Source organism: Polyergus mexicanus, unplaced genomic scaffold (assembly GCF_030449975.1).
Source record: "Polyergus mexicanus isolate NDT 795.1 unplaced genomic scaffold, iyPolMexi1.0 SCAF_2, whole genome shotgun sequence".
Classification (NCBI taxonomy): Eukaryota; Metazoa; Arthropoda; class Insecta; order Hymenoptera; family Formicidae; genus Polyergus; species Polyergus mexicanus.
Genome location: NW_027223322.1, coordinates 1,614,419 through 1,634,589, shown reverse-complemented (window position 1 = coordinate 1,634,589; position 20,171 = coordinate 1,614,419). Strand labels below are relative to the sequence as shown.

The following is a 20,171-nucleotide window of genomic DNA, read 5'->3' as shown; positions in this document are numbered from 1 at the left end:
CGCTTCTCTACTCGTTTCACCAATGCCGCGTATTGCAACACTCGTTTTGGACGCTTGGCAAATCGGTAAACGGATAGTCGAGTAGCCTCTTTCGCGCGAAATAAATACGTCTGGCCGCATTTTTGGCCAGGATGGCATTATGTCTGCTGCCTAGACTGTGTAGTCTTCTGGGACAGACTGGGCATCGGCCAGGGCCGAGAGCCAATCTGCCGGTGCATCGCGAATTATCACGATTTCATTATCCCTCCTTGTATGGAACGGTATTTGTTCCGTAAACTCCATCTCGCGATACAGAGAGGATAGATGCGTTTTCGTAAATTCATACATAAATAAACCAACCGTCAATTTTTATAAAGAAGTGGATAGATTCTTATTAATAGCCCTTGCAAATTATCGTCGAGTTTAAATGAAAAATTACAATGGCCTTGTGATTCGAAAATTATAATCGTTTCTTTCACGCACCGATTTTTCCATAAAGGAAAGAACTTTTACGTATCATTATATTATATATTTATATATAGTATATTTATATATCATTGTACCAATTTCATTAGCTTCCATCGTTACGCGAGATTCGCAGTCATTATTTCGTTTTGAACAATGTCATGGCCGTGTCTCTCCGATCTACGATACCGCTATGGCGTAAGTATTTGGCTAGAGTCCAGATTTGAGCTTATCTATCAGTAGCCAAACTAGTCCCAATATTTTCTTTTCGTCTCTCAGCCACGTAGTATCGGTCTCTGCCTCGTTCAGCTTCACGCGAGAGATGACGATTAATATCTTCGAATCGAGCGGAGGGACGCGTTTTTTCACCGTTTCCTCGCGGTATTTTTCTTTTGAGTTTTTGTATAAATCCCTGAACTCCAAGGAAATGTGCTGGACCGCAGCCAGGGCCATCGTCCAACCGGTCCATACTCGCATATAGGCTCCCGATAGTCTCATCCTAGTCCGCGATCGTAGAACGATTACAAAAGTTTTCTCGATCTTACACTATCTCTATCTCTTTCGAAGTAGACTAGCCTTACGATTAGTGATAAATGTGATAACGAAATCTTTATCGGTAATTTTGCTCGCTACTTGTTGCTTATTTTGTATTTACGATCTCTCGTCTCGTTGGCGCCCTTCTTTCGAGTCGAAAAACATCATTTAACATATTTAATGCAATGAATACAATGAATTTTTTAATTCTCTATCATTATATTATTCGCTATTTTCCGCCTCTTTTACGACAATGCGGTATTTACAGAAGTAGGACGCAATATCGGAAAACTCTTTTAATCTTATCTCATAAAAGTAGGCTGTGCGCACTCAAAGTATTGACCGGTGGAACATGGCTATACATAGCTCTTTTCTTTCTTTCTCTCTCTCTCTCTCAGTGGCAGCATCCGCGCGGAGGAGCCGCCACAATATTCTGCCCATTGGATTGATAATGTAGCCCGACGCGATCTGAGGATTTGCAATCTCGCCGATTCGTCGGTGACCCTCGTGGCTGGCGTATCGCCAAACATTCTCCTCGCTCATCGTCTCGCTGTCTTCTTGTTCCGGCTATATTTGCCTCTCGTCGTGCATCTAATTCGTCGACGATGACGCTTGCCCTATCGCGGTAACCTCGTGCACGTCAATAGGAATTCGCGATTACCGTCACCGATTTACTCACGTTCGCTTCGAAGGAACAACAGCTATCGTGTAAACGTGTAAACCTGATTAAGGTCGAGAGCCTTCGCGAGATGTATTTGCGAGTTTGGATCTAGCGCGTGATTCGATCACGAATTTGGTAAAATGCGTCGAGATAATGTAAAATGAGTTTCTTTTCATATGCGATGAAACTTTGATACTTCCAATTGACTCTAGAGAACGATAAACTTAACGTGAGATATGTGAAACTCAACATCCAAGGTACGTTGGCATTTCGTCCGGGAGACGTCGTCTAAGTTTAGATAGAGCGCAGGAATATATCTGCCATGCCGTTCTCTCGATGGCCTAACAGTGACATTATCTTGAGGTCAGACAGTGTCAGGGCAGACGCGAAGTCTAAGAGTGGACATCAGCTACTTATATGTCCGATGCTAACCATAGACCTGTCGAGTCGATTTTGTCATTCGTCTCACAGTTATGTACTTGTACGCACTGATGGGTTGACAAAGACACTATCAGATTTAGTAGAATTAAACATCTGCTCCACTAATACAAGAAAAAATATTTTCTACGATTATCATTCACACACTATTGATCGATGATCCAAGTGTAATTATATTTATCAATTTACATATTTACGATGGCGAATATAACAATTTTATACATTTTATAAGCTTATACTTTTTATTTTTATCTAACAGATCTAATAAATTTCGACCTAATAAATCCATCAACAATTTCTGCATTATTTAAAACATGATTAATGAAGAGCTTGCGTTATCGAGTTTAATATAAAACGAAAAAGCAATGTACGAGAATGACACCAAAAACTAACATAATTTCTTATTTTATTACAGGAAGTTGGTAGCATTATCGGGAAAAAAGGAGAAATCGTCAAGAGGTTCCGCGAGGAGGCAAGTATCAATTACATTCTTGTTGCGCATGTGTCTTTTAACGAGAAAAAATATAGAGTCACGTATATAATGTCATGTTAAAAGATAATATTCTATACAAAGCATGTACCTTATTATTACGATCTAGCAGTTGGATTTACAGATATTAAGGACAGATAAATTTGCACATTCCTCTCAAGTCTGTTTTCTGCTCGTCTCTTTACACTAATTTAATCTCTTAAAATAATAGACATTGATTATTTATTGTAATATACGAAACCAAAAATAATTTATTGTATATATGATCGATAATATTCTTTTTTCGGTTCGCAGTCCGGCGCGAAAATCAACATCTCCGACGGTTCCTGCCCGGAGCGAATAGTGACCGTCACCGGGCCGACGAACTCGATCTTCAAGGCATTCACGCTGATATGCAAGAAGTTTGAGGAATGGTGTTCCCAATTCCACGACATGCAAGGCGGCGGTGCCGGCGGTGGCGGCGGTGTGTCGAGGCCACCGATCACGCTCAGACTGATCGTCCCCGCTTCGCAATGCGGTTCTTTGATCGGCAAAGGTGGTTCTAAGATCAAGGAGATTCGAGAGGTCACCGGTGCCTCCATCCAAGTCGCTTCCGAGATGCTGCCTAATTCGACGGAACGCGCAGTAACCATATCCGGTACCAGCGAGGCCATCACGCAGTGCATATATCATATCTGCTGCGTTATGCTAGAGGTACGTATACATAGACCCGACCATTCTAGTTTCATCATAGTTCGTACTTTGGAACCACATTGTTTTTAGAAAAGTTACTTTTTGGAGCGACTAATAACCAGAAATACTTCACATTTGTAGAATCATTCAGAGTGTCATTAATTCGAATATTCAAAATGTATTTATAAAATTTCTTACATGTTTATTAATGACGGATAGCAACTACAATGGTATCAAGATTTGAATATATTTAGCATACTATAATCGATTCAACATTGGACGTGCACGGGTTTGAATAATTTACAATGTTGTTGAACTATGATGAACTAGAACAATCTACTAAAGTCCAGAATAAAATAGTACTAGCACACAACAAATTTTTTACTACATTTAAATTATTTACAAGCTTCTCGACTATGAAGCAACTTTTTGAGCTTTTTTTAAACGCAAATTGATACATCATTCTGGACTTAAAAGGGCTATTCTTTGTTAACGTTAGACGCTGTACAAAACCTGTAATGGCTCCATCGGTGTATTCGCACTTGTGCGTGTGTTTCTTTCTGTTTCAGTCCCCTCCTAAAGGTGCCACGATCCCTTATCGCCCCAAACCCCAAGTCGGTGGGCCAGTGATCCTGGCTGGTGGGCAAGCCTACACCATCCAGGGTAATTACGCGGTGCCCGCCCACTCGGACGTAAGTACAGTATTACCATTGCCCGCGCCCGCTGCCGGGCCCGCCCCGCCCTCGCTGAATACCCAAACTTTGGCGACCTCGCCCTTCGCGGCTCACCACCCCTCGTCCTCGGCCTTCGCCGCTTCTCACGGGCACCCGCTCCTATCCACGGCCCACCTTACAACCCCACATCATCCTCTCCATCCGAGCCCCTTACACGCCAGCGTGGCAGGCCTCGCCGACCCCCTGCTGAAGAGTGGACACTTGCAGGCAGCCCTCCCGCCCGCACACCTCGTGGCAGACGCCGTAAGTCTTTTGTTTTTCGTGATCCATCCTTACCCCGTACCTTTTCTCGACCACATGATAACACCCCCCTTCCCCCAGCTATCACTGCCATATCTCCCCGAATAACATATACATACAATGGATTTTTCCATTGTTCACTTATCCGAAGAAAATTGATACAACACCTCCTGTTCAGTGTCCTCTCACTGTACACGATCCTTGATGTATATCGAGACAAATTTCAGCTCGACGATGGCAGATGGTTTGAAGTTGAAACGATTACGAAAAAAATTAGATGTTTTTGAGAAAAAGACACATTCTTCTCTTTAGCAAAGTATGTCTAAAAACTTGATCGGCTTAATCTCAAAACAATTAGTAATTTAAATAAGCAATTGAAACGTTTAATATTCTATCGCAGCTATACAAATTTATCATCTATTTTCAATATTTTATTTTGATATTTATTGTTTCCTTTTTTTTTTTGTTAATACGATAGTTAGAAGAAATTACTCGTGTGCTGAAGCAACGCTCGCTCACGGCATTAGTAGAATTGCTTTGCGGTTAGATTAGCAATTTCGAGATAAGAAATTTTAGATTTTATATTAACGAATGGTCAACCGTGCAGTCATTCGTTTATTGTGACAGCGATTTAGATTATAGGCTTATATCTTTAAAAAATTCAAAGTTGTTATTGTTTGTGATCGGTTGACGTTTATTTAATCCGCGTTTAAGTTTTTTTTTTCTTTTTCTCTGCAATATAATATCATTAAAGCAATGTGTATTAGATTGAACAATGTGAATATTATATTGTACTGGCTATAATAGAAAATTTTCTGAGGATTGCACAAGTTCAAGTATTATTAAATCAAGATTAATACGAATTATCAATTTGAAATTCAAACGGTTGAACGTTATTTCAGAAGATTATGTCGGAAGGAGACGATTTAAGTAAAGTATGCATAGTCATTTGCATTTATCCATCGTCTATTCACGATCGATATACATCTATAATTTAACTTTCATATTCCACGTGGATTCAAAAATTAATCGCGCCAAGATGTTTCATCCGTTTTTTTTTCTACGTATATTATATATGTACAGTGAATTCCCGATTGTGTGAAGAATCACGAGACGATGTCGAGATGCATCAAAGTAATTCTTTGGCGAGTCCTCTTGGCATTTACGGTTATTTCGCGTAGATCACGAAACAATAAACAACGATGCGGTTACAATATATGGTTGAAGAATTTACGATCGACATAACTCTAAATTTAAAATCGTTCCAATTTCTACCGAATGCCCCATGAAAGCTCATAATATATTTATATCTCACTATTGTCTAGAATCACACCTGGTCCCCTCCTTTTGAAGCTTTTTGCTATCCCTTGTATTCCTTCTCATATATGCATCAACATCTTGACTTTCTGCTCGATACTCCTCCGTACAGTTCCGAGTTTCTTATCCAGGAATATTTGTATCGAAACATCTCGCAAGTTGTCGTCAACTGCGAGAAGAACGATAGAAAAGATCCTGTCGTACAATTAGCTCGGACCGTATATACCTTCAAACATTTTCTAATCGCGTGACTTCGACTGCGCGAAAACATCTGATTAAACATCGCGGAATAAGATAAGGCACCACGTGCCGTAATTATATTTAATAGCGAGTCTCTCAATGTGTGCTTTTTTTTTTCATTAAGAATTGCTTTGCCATCTCGGCCACTTTGAAAAGATTTCTCTTGTCAAAAATATAGCAGTGGATTTGCGATCTTTTTTAATTAATCAATGTTTCTCTGCGAATCTCACATTTCGGTAATCGCGTAAAGCTGATCTCTCTTTCGTATTCTTGAAAAAAAAAAAAAAAAAAAAAAAAAAAAAAAAAAAAATCTTTCTATAATTTTACGATATCAACGAAGTCGCGCGAAAAGTTTGCCAGCTTTGCTTTTCATGTGATCCGCACGTGTCGTTACGTACATGCTTTTTTTTCTCTCTTTCTGGATTATCTTTTTCTTTCTTTTCAAGTTTTAAACGTTCACCGAGAGACGCTTCTAACAAGTTCGACCCGAGCCTGCGTACACGTATCTCTTCCCATAATATGCTTGCGGTTTTGGGTAGTGGATTGATCACCTTAAAAATTGCTTCTCGTATTTTTCACAAGTGCATAAAGAAATTTAACGCTGCATGCTATGGAATGCGTTTGCACGACACGATATAAACTCTGATACCATGTTGAACAGGGAAAATTTGTAGCGTTCCGTATCCCGATCGATGTCTCACTCATCATTGTGGAGATTTATCTGGCAATTGACTTTTTAGCATGCCGTATTTACATTTAATTTTAATGAATAGTTAGAACTTAATAACAACATGAATTTTATTGATTTTTGTTGATTTTTAATATATATATATATATATATATATATATATATATATATATATATAATCATAATTTTATCTAGATTAATTTTGGGTTCTAGAAATTAATTTTTTATCTATCTTATTTTAATATTAGCAATTAATCAGTTGTATTCTCTTTATTGGCATATACCTATATGATGTATTGCGATTTCAAATCTATTAATTTGCAACTTGGTATCTGGAAGTTTTCGTCGTGCATTTAAACGTTACATTTACACCGTTCCATTGATGATCGTATTGACTGTTTTATTCTTTTGTATATTATAGGACTTACGTATACTTTTAGATGAGAAAAAAATACAGGATATGCATCCTAGAGTTAATCGATCTCTATCGTTTGTATCTGATACAGATTGATTGCATCGAGCAAATGCAGTAATCTGGCTTTGTCGATACGATCATCGTCCGAGAGCGGCACAAGCGCTCTCGGAAGGAATTTTTGAAGGCAAAATATACGAATTTGGTCCGAGTCTCGCGCGTCGAACGATCGAGTCTGCTTAGCATGAATGCTTGCTCACGAGTCGCACAATGGATTCGTCATGGCTTATTGTTGGATCCGGTCAGAGAGAGAGAGAGAGAGAGAGAGAGAGAGAGAGAGAGAGAGAGAGAGAGAGAGAGAGAGAGATACATATACAGAAGATCCCAAGTTATCGCCACAGGTCTCGACGAATAGTTCGAATGATCGATGAGGAGGCCTAAATCGATATCTCGTCAAATAAGTCGACATTATAATTTCGAGTCATCAATGATGGTGCTCTGAAAAATTCACTCGTCCGGCCGATCGATCGGCAGAAACGCCATGAAACGTCAACTTGATAAAAAATACCCGTATGATCAATTCGGCCGAGGAAAAGAACGACAGGAGACTTTATTCAGTGTTCGAATATACTTATACCGTATATTTTCAGTTATAAGTTCTTTTCTGTTATATTAGTATGTCTTTTAGTTTGGTAAAAAAATGTTGTAAAGTTATGTCACATTCGGACATCAGAATATCAAATTATCGGATTTAAATTCAAATTCTTTTTCAATCGGGATGAAAATGGTTCTGAAATAAGTTTTTCTTTTAACGAAAGGTATACAATTAAATTTTGTGTGATATTACATCGCAAGTCGATTGAAATAATTGTTTTTGTTTAACGCTCCTCCATCTTATCGATTTATGTTAATATTAGCTGAGGAGGATTTTTCACAACAAAAAATCATAACTCAATATTCAAACCAGATTTCCTGCGCGGCGAAATCTTCGAAATCGAAATCCACGTGAATGTTTTGACAAGGCATTATTAGGACGGCGTTATCGTTGCGTTTCACCTTCTGTCCTATCTCCTCTTTCTATGCGCTTTTCAACGACCGACGACCGACCTGGAGCCCGACTTCCTCGAGATTTGCTCTTCGGAAGTAAAACGAAACGAACGCGAGATAGAAAGAAATACGCGTCTTCATAGCATAATACATAATATCTCCCATTGTCTTTTCGGATACTGTATTGCGTCTTGACCACGGTTCTGTTTTTTTTTTCTCTCTTCCTCTTTCTTCCTGTTCGCGATCGCTCTTCTTATCTCGGTGACTTCGAGAGACGTGGCTGAAAGGACGGTTTGATCGGCAAAAGTTCGATGAGAATAATCTACTTACGACAAAATCACAAACGAACAGATATATGCATGTGTGGCACGAAAAGAGGTAGATTACCTAGGTATATTATTATTATTCTATTGCGCTTTATATCTACTCTCTTTCACGATCCCATCTTTAATATTCTTTCTCAGTTTTCCAGTCTGCTTGATATAAAGTCTACGGCTTACAGTACACGATTACTACATACTACTTCGCTTCTGTTTTTGTACACCGATTTTATGTTTCTATTTTTATTTATCTATCACACGATTTCTCTTACAAGAAAAGTTTCCCGTTCTCCTGAAAACTGACTTTCCTTTCCCAATAACAATGACGACCAAATTTTCCTTATACGAAAGAGAAAAACTCAGGAGAAAGAAACTGCAAACATATTTACTGACTCATTTAAATTCTAATATTTATTTCTCGCACCTAGTTGAATACAATTAATCGACGTTTTGAATTTTTATGAAATTTTAATTTAGCTATATGTATTGAAAATATATACACATTGAAAAGATTATTATTTTGATTTCGTTGGTAGATTTAAAACGCGAGATATACTGTTTATCTAGAAATCAACTTACGAGTTTTCTCTCGGCAGATACTAATTATCGATACTAAAAAGAATGCTATGCTTATGTATCTATGTTTGTACTTTTTGAATTTTAAATAGTTGAAAATATACAAAGGGCTTTACAAAATTAAATTTTGCATAAATGCATAAGATATACTGATTTCGAAATATTTCATTGTTTCAAGAGATAAAAAAATATTTTGAAAAAAGAAATAATTTTTTTAAACTAACTGTAGTAAAGTTTGCAGAAAAAATTATTAACAATGTACCAATCTATCTGAAGAATCAACTACGGCTATTTACATAGTCGTTATGTTTAATTGTGTGAGAAATAAATGAAAGAAGAGAAATGAAAAATCTTCTCCATACACATATCCGGACATAAATGCACACAGACACACGCGCGCACACACGCAAAACACGATACATACATTAATATCGCTCTTGTCAGACTGTCGAGCTACGTTTTGTTCGTTTCTTCGCCTTCATCCTGAGTTGCCCATTGTTCCTTCGGCATCCTGTTTAGTACAGCATGGCTTCCGGCACTTTTTTAGCTAAGAGTCAGCGACGAGTTCGCGTAAGGGTGGGCTGCCCTGTAACATTACGTTTCCACCATTTAGGCATATTAGAAATCATATCGAGACAGTTGTCTATGAGAGAAGCGTTTGCACATTCGTGAATCCAGATCTACATTAATATTTTTCAGAGAACTTATCGATTATCATTGAAAATATGTATGACTAATGATTGAATAATTCAATGAATATATAATATATTAAAATATATATGAAATATTTTTTATTAACGTTTATCAATGTGTATTAATATATTCAGAAATTCTGCATATATATACATATCTTTATATTTTAGATGTGTTATGACAAAAGATATAATCTTGCTAATGGACAATATATCAGATTGTAAGCTTTTTACTACACCCACGTGCATATATATATATATATATATATATATATATATATATATATATATATATATAAGACACAAACGCGTGTATTTTATATATAATTTTATATATACAGTGCAACACGCTGTATGTTAGAAATTATGCACATTAGTTTAGATAACGACATTGTGATAGAGAATGAATTTATCATTCGTGTAAGGACACAATGTATCTATTTGCATTTCCCATTCCTTTCCATTCGCTTTTCATTTCGTTTTTTTTTTTTTTTTTTTTAATTTATAAAGAAGAGTAAAGATAAATAAATATTATTATTATTATATAATTAGCAGATATACACAATTGTTCTTTAAACTTTTATTTATAAATTTTTTCTTTAAACAATTAACTTATTTAGGAGATGATTATTGCAGCAAATTAAAATGATTAACATAAGTTCAAGATACCAAAATAGCTAATTGGATGATTTTGTTAATTTTTAATTACATAATTAATAATGACTACACGATTACGGTAATCGTATCGTTCATAAAATGGCAGCAAATTATACCCGATAAAGCGCGGAACGCGGTGCAAATAATAAAAAGATACCAAATATCGTGTAAGTACATCGTGTATAATATGGAAACGGTCGGAAGAGAATTATCGCGATTATTTTCACGAGCGGTTTAACAGCATCACAATGAGAGTGCAAGGATACGATGCAAGGATCCTTCCTCTCTCTCCGTCTCGTTCGCTCTCTCTTTTTGTAATTTCTGAACGCTCCCCTCCCCTTCATCAAGCTATTTCTAAGTGATTTCTGCTACGATTTTCGAAGTAACGCAACAAGGTCCACTACCCCGATCTTGTCGATTGCCATTTTACGATTTTATGATCGCATGCTCTTCATCCAAACCAGAAAAACTTGCCAGAACATAAATGTCATATATAAAATATCGCTAATCCATTTCAAAGACGTGCCAATTTTTATATCTTTGCAATAGACACGCGGAAATACTTGAGACTGCTCAGAACGATGTTTTATGTATGACATCAAGAGCAAGAAGATCTCTGTGACGGACATCTATAAAATATTATACGGATTCTCAAAAACAAAGTTAAACTGAAATAAATCACGCGCGGATTCAAAATATTTGAAAATTGAGATTAATAATATTCTTGTTTAGTATTCTTGATCCCTCAATGACAGAAAAAAATTTATATGATTTCCCGCTTTGGTATCAGGATTTAATATTGTTGTAGAGAGAAGACAGAAGCTTTAATAACAATTTTCTTTAGATATTATTTAGTATCAGAATCCTTTACCAATTTGATCTCAAGTTATCTTCCCTCGATTTCTCACGGATTAATTACTGCGAAAATTTATTGACAAAAAGATTGTAAGATACAAATTTTAACAATGCTGTTTAAACTTTGCCACGTTAAAACATTTGCTCTGGATTGAATATATTTGGAAGGGATATGCTGGCATACAAATGGCCATCGTAGAGCTCGTGTTAGTAAGCTGTCGGACCGGTCCCAGGAAGTCGGGACGGTTTATCGATCACCGTTTGTTGCGGAGACCACGAGACGATGAAGGCTGAGAGTTTCGCGCGGCGATAAGTATCGGAGATGATGAACACGAATCGTCGTCAACTGCGCGTGACCCTTCTCCTTTCTCGCTCATGTTGTAAAATCTGAGTGATCTCTCTCGGTGAGCCTGCCCCTGAGCTAACGATAAGAATTCACGCTCGCGATCGAAGATCCTCGAGAATGTGACGCGCGAGGTAGCGGACACAAGTTCAAAGAACATAGATATGTTACTTTTTCGATGTCATCGTCGTAAACCCTCTCCTTTGTAAAGCGCACACCCCGAGTGATTATTACTCGTTCTTTACCCGCGACACCTATTTCTGAACGATGGATCGCATCGTCGTTGTTGCAGATGGGCAAACTGGGCAGTAATCCTTTGGCTGGATTGGCAGCCTTGGGTCTTGGAGGTCTCGCAACACCAGCGAACACAGGTGGTCTTAATCCAGCAGGTAAGCAAATACAACGTTGAGAAATCATAGATAGACAAGTATGTGTTAATGTTATCCTCCCTCTCGCAAGAAAACTTGTATAGAAAACATTAAAAGATATTCTTGTTTTATCTTTATATATTTTATCGTGATACATATATTAAATCACTGCAAGCTTCTTAATTTTCAAGATTTTCATAAAAAGACGAATCTGTATATATCTAAATTAATAAATTTCTTTATTCTGTTTTTTGTTATCAGTTTGTCCTGTTTTAACAATTAAGCTTAATTAAAAAGATAATTGAATAAAGTAGGTAGAGATGGAAAAATATAGGGATCAATGAATTTCAACTAACGCGACTAATGTATGAGAGTAGTCTTAGGGAAATTGTTGAATTATCATATGGTATAAGAGAAATCTACCTCTGCTCTACTTTTTCAAATATTTGTTTTTACAAGAGGCAATTTCTCTCCATACTTTACGGTCATGCCGAAACTTTTCTAACATTTGTGCAATGATTGTAGCATTAGCCGCATTGGCCGGGAGCCAGCTGCGTACGAGCAATACGAACAGGCAGCAACCGGCGGCGAACAATCAGACGCATGAGATGACCGTGCCAAACGAGTTAATCGGTTGCATCATCGGGAAGGGCGGTACCAAAATCGCCGAGATCCGTCAGATCTCGGGTGCCATGATCAGAATCAGCAACTGCGAGGAGAGGGAGGGCGGAGCAACGGACCGCACCATCACCATAACCGGAAATCCGGACGCCGTAGCGTTAGCACAGTATCTCATCAATATGAGGTGAGTACCATCGCGCGGGGCCTGTACGCTGCTTCCTCAGGCTCGCCGGTTAACCGAAGGTCAACCTTAGGAACTCGGACCGGATGGGGAGGTGGAGAGAAAAGCTACACTCTTGTCCCTCCTCCCCCCCCCCCCCCAAGGTTCGCCCGAGGTTCGACATTCGGTGTCTCAAATTCCATTTCCAATTAGAAGCTGTCAAACTCGTCCCGGCTACGTTTTGCAGTGGATCGCGATATGCATTTCCCTTGATCTTTTTTTTATTTCTTTTTTTCTCCCGCATCTCTTCCGCTAACCGGATAAAATAGTGCGCCGGTGTCGCCGGTATAAAGTTTTCTTGTTGCCCTTCTTCCCCTATGCCCCATAATTGAGACTTGCCGATTCGCCTGTTTATGTTACTCGTTCCTCATGCAACTTATCGCTTTACTTTTGGTGTCTTAATGGTAAGACTATGAATATGAAAGGGATAGTCGAATCGGCACCCCCCTCGCGACATCTTCCATCATCATCATTGTTACCTCTGTTCACGGCAACCCGCGTATAGACGACTTTCATTTTTCTTTACTCATCAGGTTCTCGCATATAGATATGTTGTAAACTATAAATGACAACAAAATCAAAGATAAGACTAAGAATAAATGGTAACTTTAATTGTGTCCACATAAAGAAATGGTTTCTTTCAAAATCGTATAAAATTTTATAATTTAAATAAATGAAATATAAATACGGATATTAAAGAAGATTATTGTGTTCCTAAAAGGAGAATCTATAACAGAAAAAAAGTCGTTTCTATCGCGTGTGGCCGTGAGAAATGTTATAAAAGAGGTGGCATTACTCTGAAAAAATATCACTGTAAAATGTACGCGCATAGTCCGTTGATGAGACTATAAAACGATAATTTTTCGAGATTATTCATGATGAATAATGAAAAGTATCGTCATGTAACGCCACCTCAGTTTACAGCGAAGCACAGGTCGTACGATAGTCATAAGGTAAAGTTGTGGGACGAGACAACGTCGAGGCATCGACGGCTACGATTTCAGAGGAGGCGCTCGCGTAGATGCAGATTGCCTGGAAGACAACTATACATCGAGCCATACGAGATGAGGAAGAGGAGATCTTAATCCTTTATTTCCAGGTCCTGTCTTCCAGGTCCAGTACCACCCCGAGTATCCTGCAGACACAACTCCGCTCAACATCTGTTCCCATGTCGCTGGCTGTCCTTTCAAGCAAAAATAAACTTACCGACTGAAAAACATCGTAAAAAAAAAGAAACATGTACACGAGGACTGTCGCTCGTTAGTGACAATCAATCCTGAAATTAGTCCCAAACAAACGCATCACAGTTCCTCCTTTTTCGATTCGGTTTTTAATGACACGGTTTTCTTTCTGGTTTGAGAGACAGGCTCCCGGTAATGGACGACTAGCTTAATATTTACGCTTGTAATTTCGTTTTTTTTTTAATTCACAAAAAAATCGTACAATTATTTTTGGTGCGAGCATCTTTTTAGCACTTGGCATGTCACGTGCATTATATGTATTATACAAAAATGGTGCCTTTATTTATGCGATAAACGTGAAAAAGAATTTTCCTCGTCCTTGCCAGGAACCTTGTCGTAGCAATCTTTACATTTTAGTTATACACTTCATTGCTGCTGTCATCGCTTAATGTTCATTGATCGGTGTTCGAGTCAGTTTTTCTTTTCTTTTATTTTATTTTTTTAATTACACGCTGTGGGACTAATCTATTTCCATCATAGCGACATTAGAATGGTGAACGGTACTAACGTGTGTAATCGTCGAGCAGATTTGAGGACGACGAAATAAAGTCCGCGCGCCACGCGTAAGACTCTACCAGCATCAGCTGAATATAATACAATTCAAAGCCGCGGATCGACACATACTTTTTCATATATCCCTCACGTTATAATTATAATCCATTATATTTTATTCCAGATTGCCACTCACATTTTACTACTGCATATAAATAGCGATACCGTATATATTCGTCATCTCTTGATATTTCTGTATTTTTACCCGTTAACTTTATCATCATATTTATTACGTATCGTGTATCCCAGCACTCCCATCGGAGCCAAGATCTGCACTCTGCCATCTATTCCATCTTGTATTCAAGATGTGTGCGATAAAGCGCACGTTGTGTAATCTCGTGATCTTCTCTTATCAATAGCAGAGCTTAATATGGCAGAATGCATATCGTTGCGTCTGGTTTACTTTGATTTTCTATTTTTTCTATAAAAAAAAAAAAAAAAACACGAAGCTATGGTTTGTTCTACTGACGCAGGGACCGATTATCCTATGACGAATTCATGAAAGATGCAAATATCCTCTAAATTGGTGTCCTTGCTTGTACAACGAACCATGAGCCCGTTACACCTAGAGATAAAATCGCATCGTTCGCAAATCTACTATTAGTATGGTAGATGTGACACATTTGCAGAATTTACTGTATACTATTCTGAAAGTAGACTGGCGAACGCGTGTATTTATCTTCTTTTTCGTATGCATCCTTGTTGCGCGATTTCTGCGATCTAGGACGCATTTCGACCGGATCCCGATGTGTTCGGTGTTCTCGTCCTACAAACACGTTTGACTCGTTCGTCGATGCCTTAGTCGGCGCAAATCACGACGCGAGTCAACCGATGTCTATTACGAACCCGAACATTAGGGTTTAAATGCGACCTGATTAAAACAAAAATCTCCCCACGAACCACGTAGCCGGTGTACGTGATAATCACGCTCCACAGAGCACTCTCTGGCGTAACTCTCTAAGCCTACAATTTGTGATTTAATTTATCTTGTTTCTGATAGTTTTTCTTTTTTTTTTTACGTCGCCTTGTTCAATAACTCTTCGCGACAGCTACTACTACTAGTACTATTATTACTATTACCACTACTTCTATTGCTTTTACTGTTACTACTCTACTCCTACTACTACTGCTATTACTATTACTATTATTACTATTTTACATTTCTCTTCTTTACTTTTTATCATCTCTTAAGTTTTTCTTTTCTTTTTTTTTCTTTTTTTTTTTTAATCTGACACTATTTTACGAGGAACGTTCCCGCCCTCACCTTTTTACATTTTGTGTCTTTTCCCCAGTGTCGAACTGCAGAAAGCTAACCTAGAGGCCCAAAATACCCAAACCCCTGGCAGCGGTACCACTCCCGGAGCATCCGGGGCCAGTGCTTCCCCCTCTACTACCACTACCACTGCCTCTCCTTTGGCCAGCGCCATCCCCTTGGCTCAGCTGCTAAGCAAGCCAGGCGCCCTCAACGCCCTATCTAGCCTGACCGCCCTCGGCGGACTCACGGAATTGCTAGGTGGTGCTGCTGGCGCGGCTGCATCCGCGCTTCCGGTCCAGACTACCGGCGTGCACCGATCGCACAAGACCTTTACACCGAGGCTTCGTAGCCCGGGCGCACCAGGCCCGACCGACAGCGGCAAGTTCAAGTCCGAGCGTACCAAGTACAATCCCTACTGAACAAATGGACCGGAAAAAGCGGCGGAATGATGTGTTATAATGGGAAAAACGTTACACACATCTACATCTATACATAGCGAGTACTTGTATAACATTGAAGTTAAATGTGCGTACGGACGCCAGGGTAGCGAGTATGAAGACTTGGCGAAGGATCGACACTCGTTGTTTTTGTTATTAAAATAATTGTTAAAATAAGAAAACGAATAAAATTTTTTTTCTATATGGGTCGAAGCATGATCGAAGAAAATAATTTTTTGGCAAAAAATTATTGATTGTCATCAATGATAGATTTGTTGGAAAAATAACGAGGCTGCCCCACTTACTCGTATTCATGATTGAGTTTCTCCTGAATATCACTGTGCGGAAATATTTTATAGAATTTTTTAATTTGTTTTTTTTTTTCTCTGTTTATCTTTGGCTGGGGAGAAAAGAGGATTGGTGAAGACTTTGGAATTTCTTGTGTTTTTAAAAGCCACATATGATCTGATGCTAAGTCTTAGCAACATATACTATCGTGACACGCTCTCCGAGATTGATGCGATCGCGTAAAGACTGATTAACGAAAAATATAACAAAAATCATTAATGATAAATTCTCTTGATATTCTTTACGATTATACCGTAAATAAAATTTTATTCGACGTTTGCGTTTCATTTTGTACAAGCGATTTTTCGTAGGAACACTCGGAGGACGCGATCGCTCATGCACCGTCGCAAAGACAGCCTTTTTTGATATAAAAATATATATAAATCTATGATTATTATAATTATATTATCGTAATTATGACTTTATTACAATATTATTATTAATTATAATTGATTACTGTTTGAAGCAAGAACTCTTATTCTAGTGTAGCTATTCCGATGTGATTTTTTTTTCTCGTAGTAGATAGAAATTCTATCGATAGATAAAAAAAAAAAGAAAGTTTTGCGCGCGTGATCACAGTGTGTGTGATGAAAAGTACATAGAGACGTGGAAGAGAAGATGCGTGAAAGAAATCATCTTGAATCATGTGTTTACCATTCTCCATAAATCATGTTGAAAGGATGCACCACATCATGTAACGTGTTTTGAATGACTTTTGCAGTCTTCTTTCTTATTAAAAAAAAAAAAAGAAAAACAAGAAAAAAGAACGATCTGCAACCGAGAAAGCGATCGGGAGAAATTTATTACAGTACGAGCATGAAGAGTTTTGCGAAGCATTATACTTATAACCGATCATCGCTATTCGAAATATTCAATCAAGCTGTACACATATAGTGGTTGTATTGTTGTAACAGTAATTACACTTAATTCTTATGCATCTGCGCACGCGAAACAAGCAAGGTCTGCATCTTCGCGTGTAAATTACGTTTTTTGTGAAATCAAACTAAAATAAAACGCTACCTAAATATATATACACTAAAGATACAATCAGATTTCTAATTCCACAATAAATCAATCGTCTTGTTAGTCTACTGTTCTGTAAGTAATAAAAAAAAATAATGGAAAGAAAATACGTGAAACCGAAATCATCTAGTCGCAAAAAAACATTCGATCAGCTAGATCTAGATCTAAGCAATTGCGGGGAAAAGAAAAAAAGGGAAGGAAACTTTCCATCCGTTCGAGATGCGTGTCTGATCGTTGATAAACGATCGATAAGATTTGGAGTCGCCAAGATAAGTGTTTATGTGCTCAATCCTAGTTCATAGCGAGACAACATATGTATTTGCAAGTAGTAACCGATCGGAAGATAAACAATCGCGTAATCACAAGTATCTCATTTATCGTGGTCACGATTTATTCGGAACACACGGAATTCTGGGAAATTGATTTTGTTCGCAGAAAAAAAAACGTTTATTCCGCTCAAATCGACTGTCGCCATGATCGCGAGATATCTTCATTGCGTTTTTCTCTATTTTAAATTGTATCGTCTTGTTCCGTTTCTTTCTTGAGACAATAATTCGACGCTAAGCGACTGTTCGCGGTTCAAAAGAAAGGAAAAATCGCGAGAGGGATCAACGATGCATCAAAGAATACGCAGAGCTTCGTAGTCGTATCAAGCGAAGCGATGCGTAGAAATTAAGAAGCCCATTTTAAATGCAGGCGTAAAGTCGAAACATGTTGAAAATTTGATATAATTATCAGAACTTCACAGTTGCTCCATCCAATTGTATTTTCCACGAAGACTTGCTAATCGTTAATAATAATTAAACGAGCTGATTGTTGATAATAATTAGTCAAGAATATACTTGGAGTAGTAAATGAAAATCTAAATTTCTCCGTTAGGATATTCGATTAATTTAAGGGAGAGTCATCGCGCATCGCTACGCCTGGTATTTCTACATCATCGTGCATAGAATTTTACAGGCAAATAATCTTCAGCTGTACATTAGTCTCTATAACAATGTCGCAGAGCTTATAATGCTTAACTATCAGACTTTAGCTTTGTGTCCTGTATCATCTTGTTAAATAAAGCTAGGCGTGTTTAATAGAGAGTAAGGGAAAATACAATATCGAATAAACAGAAATTTGGCGTTCCCCGCGAATGAGGTCCCGCAATGTATGTATTGGTCTACGACGGTGTTTTATAACGGAAAATTAATAACGCGAAATGTATGTTTCTTAAAAACTTTTATTTTGTAGAAAAAACAACCAATCTCGAATGATTGGAAATGAAATCTTCAATATATTGCGCGACCACTTTCACGGCATCTGAACGTTTTATTAGTACCTTCTTTCAAATATGACATCTCTTATGTGAGTCTTTTTCTCTTATAATTAAAGGAACAACCAAAGAGATATATCGTTCAGTTTTGATAATAATTATAAGATTATATATTACATATTTTTGAATCGATTACATAGGGATATTCTGCATATGAAGATATCTCATGTGTTGTAAAAATGCGACACAAGCATGGCTTTATCAGCCACTCTTTTTTTTTTTTTTTTATTTTGCTATTAGTAATCATGGTTCAAAAGAAATCGATATGCCAGATAAAATTTTTGTCTATGTATATATTACGTAATTGGCCGTATTCTAGTACATTTAGCACTATTTTTACGCTACATTTGTACTAATCACGGTAGATTGAATTCAAGATCGTATTCATTTACTTTTAACGCTTAATGTATGTTGAGAATACGAGCCACTAGTACGAGGCCCATATATATATATATATATGTAAATATATGTCTCACTATTAAATGTAATCAAGATTCGGAGAGAAATTGGAAAGCGAGATGTAGAGAGAGAGAGAGAGAGAAAGAGAGAGAGAGAGAGAGAGAGAGAAGATGTATCCATCCAACCAACTTGACCCAGGCTCCTGCCCGTTTTTTGGTAAGCACCATCCGTTCCTTTTCGTAGTCCTGTTAAACGACTTATCTTCAATATCCTGTTGGCTATAAAGTTCTCATTCTTTTCATTTAAAAAAAAAATTTTTTTTTATTCGATTGTCTTGCGCAAATTTCTTTTTTATTTATTTTTTTTATTTATTTATTTTTTTTTTTTTATACCAGATGTTTTATGATCAACCATCCGAATCCTTGCGGGAGATCCGTGATAAGATTTCTATAAATCAAAATTGTAATAACGTTGCCTTCCGTTATCTGGTAGTAACAGTTTTATTTTGCAGGTCGAATTTTTAAACACAGATCGAGTGTGTCTGTAATGTCGCTTCGCTGTACGATGGTTCGTACAAAGTTCGTAGATTGGGCATGCAATTTAAGACGCGACACACGGAGAATCAGAGAATCGTTAGAGATTCAAGCGCATTGTACTTATTTTACATATGTTGCATATTGGACAATAATTTGATATTCGGAGGAAAAGATCGACCATGCCTAATTATAGTCTTTTCCTCCGGTATCGCGGGAACGTATCAAAATTTTATTCAAAACTTTTTTCCTAATAAACCGAAGAAGATAGAGAGATAGAAAGAAGAGATCTATAAAATATCAGAATTAATTTAATAATAAGAATTAATAAGAATTTTGAAGCTGATATATAGCAAAATGGTACATTGGATCGACATAAAATTATTCAAATTCTCTCTCCCTCTCTCTCTCTCTCTCTCTCTCTCTTTTTCATTTTTTGTCGCAATCATTAACGATACAAATGGACGCTGTGTTATTTCTTACGGGCCGATTGACT

At 37.6% G+C, this 20,171-nt stretch overlaps 1 protein-coding gene across 4 annotated transcripts in view; it reads left to right on the top strand.

The window, feature by feature from the left end:
• Mub (poly(rC)-binding protein mub) overlaps nucleotides 1-20,171 on the top strand; it is a 70,336-nt gene that overhangs the window by 45,668 nt on the left and 4,497 nt on the right. For 2 of the 4 annotated variants that reach the window (XM_070313927.1, XM_070313918.1), the window contains exons 3-8: nucleotides 2,493-2,549; nucleotides 2,862-3,260; nucleotides 3,809-4,216; nucleotides 11,653-11,749; nucleotides 12,254-12,533; nucleotides 15,655-20,166. In XM_070313927.1, the coding sequence (XP_070170028.1) occupies nucleotides 2,493-2,549; nucleotides 2,862-3,260; nucleotides 3,809-4,216; nucleotides 11,653-11,749; nucleotides 12,254-12,533; nucleotides 15,655-16,036 (1,623 nt within the window). In that variant the 3' untranslated portion in view covers nucleotides 16,037-20,166. Of the gene's footprint in view, nucleotides 1-2,492; nucleotides 2,550-2,861; nucleotides 3,261-3,808; nucleotides 4,217-11,652; nucleotides 11,750-12,253; nucleotides 12,534-15,654; nucleotides 20,167-20,171 lie in introns of those variants that run through there. The other 2 variants (XM_070313936.1, XM_070313944.1) reach the window with 2 other exon arrangements.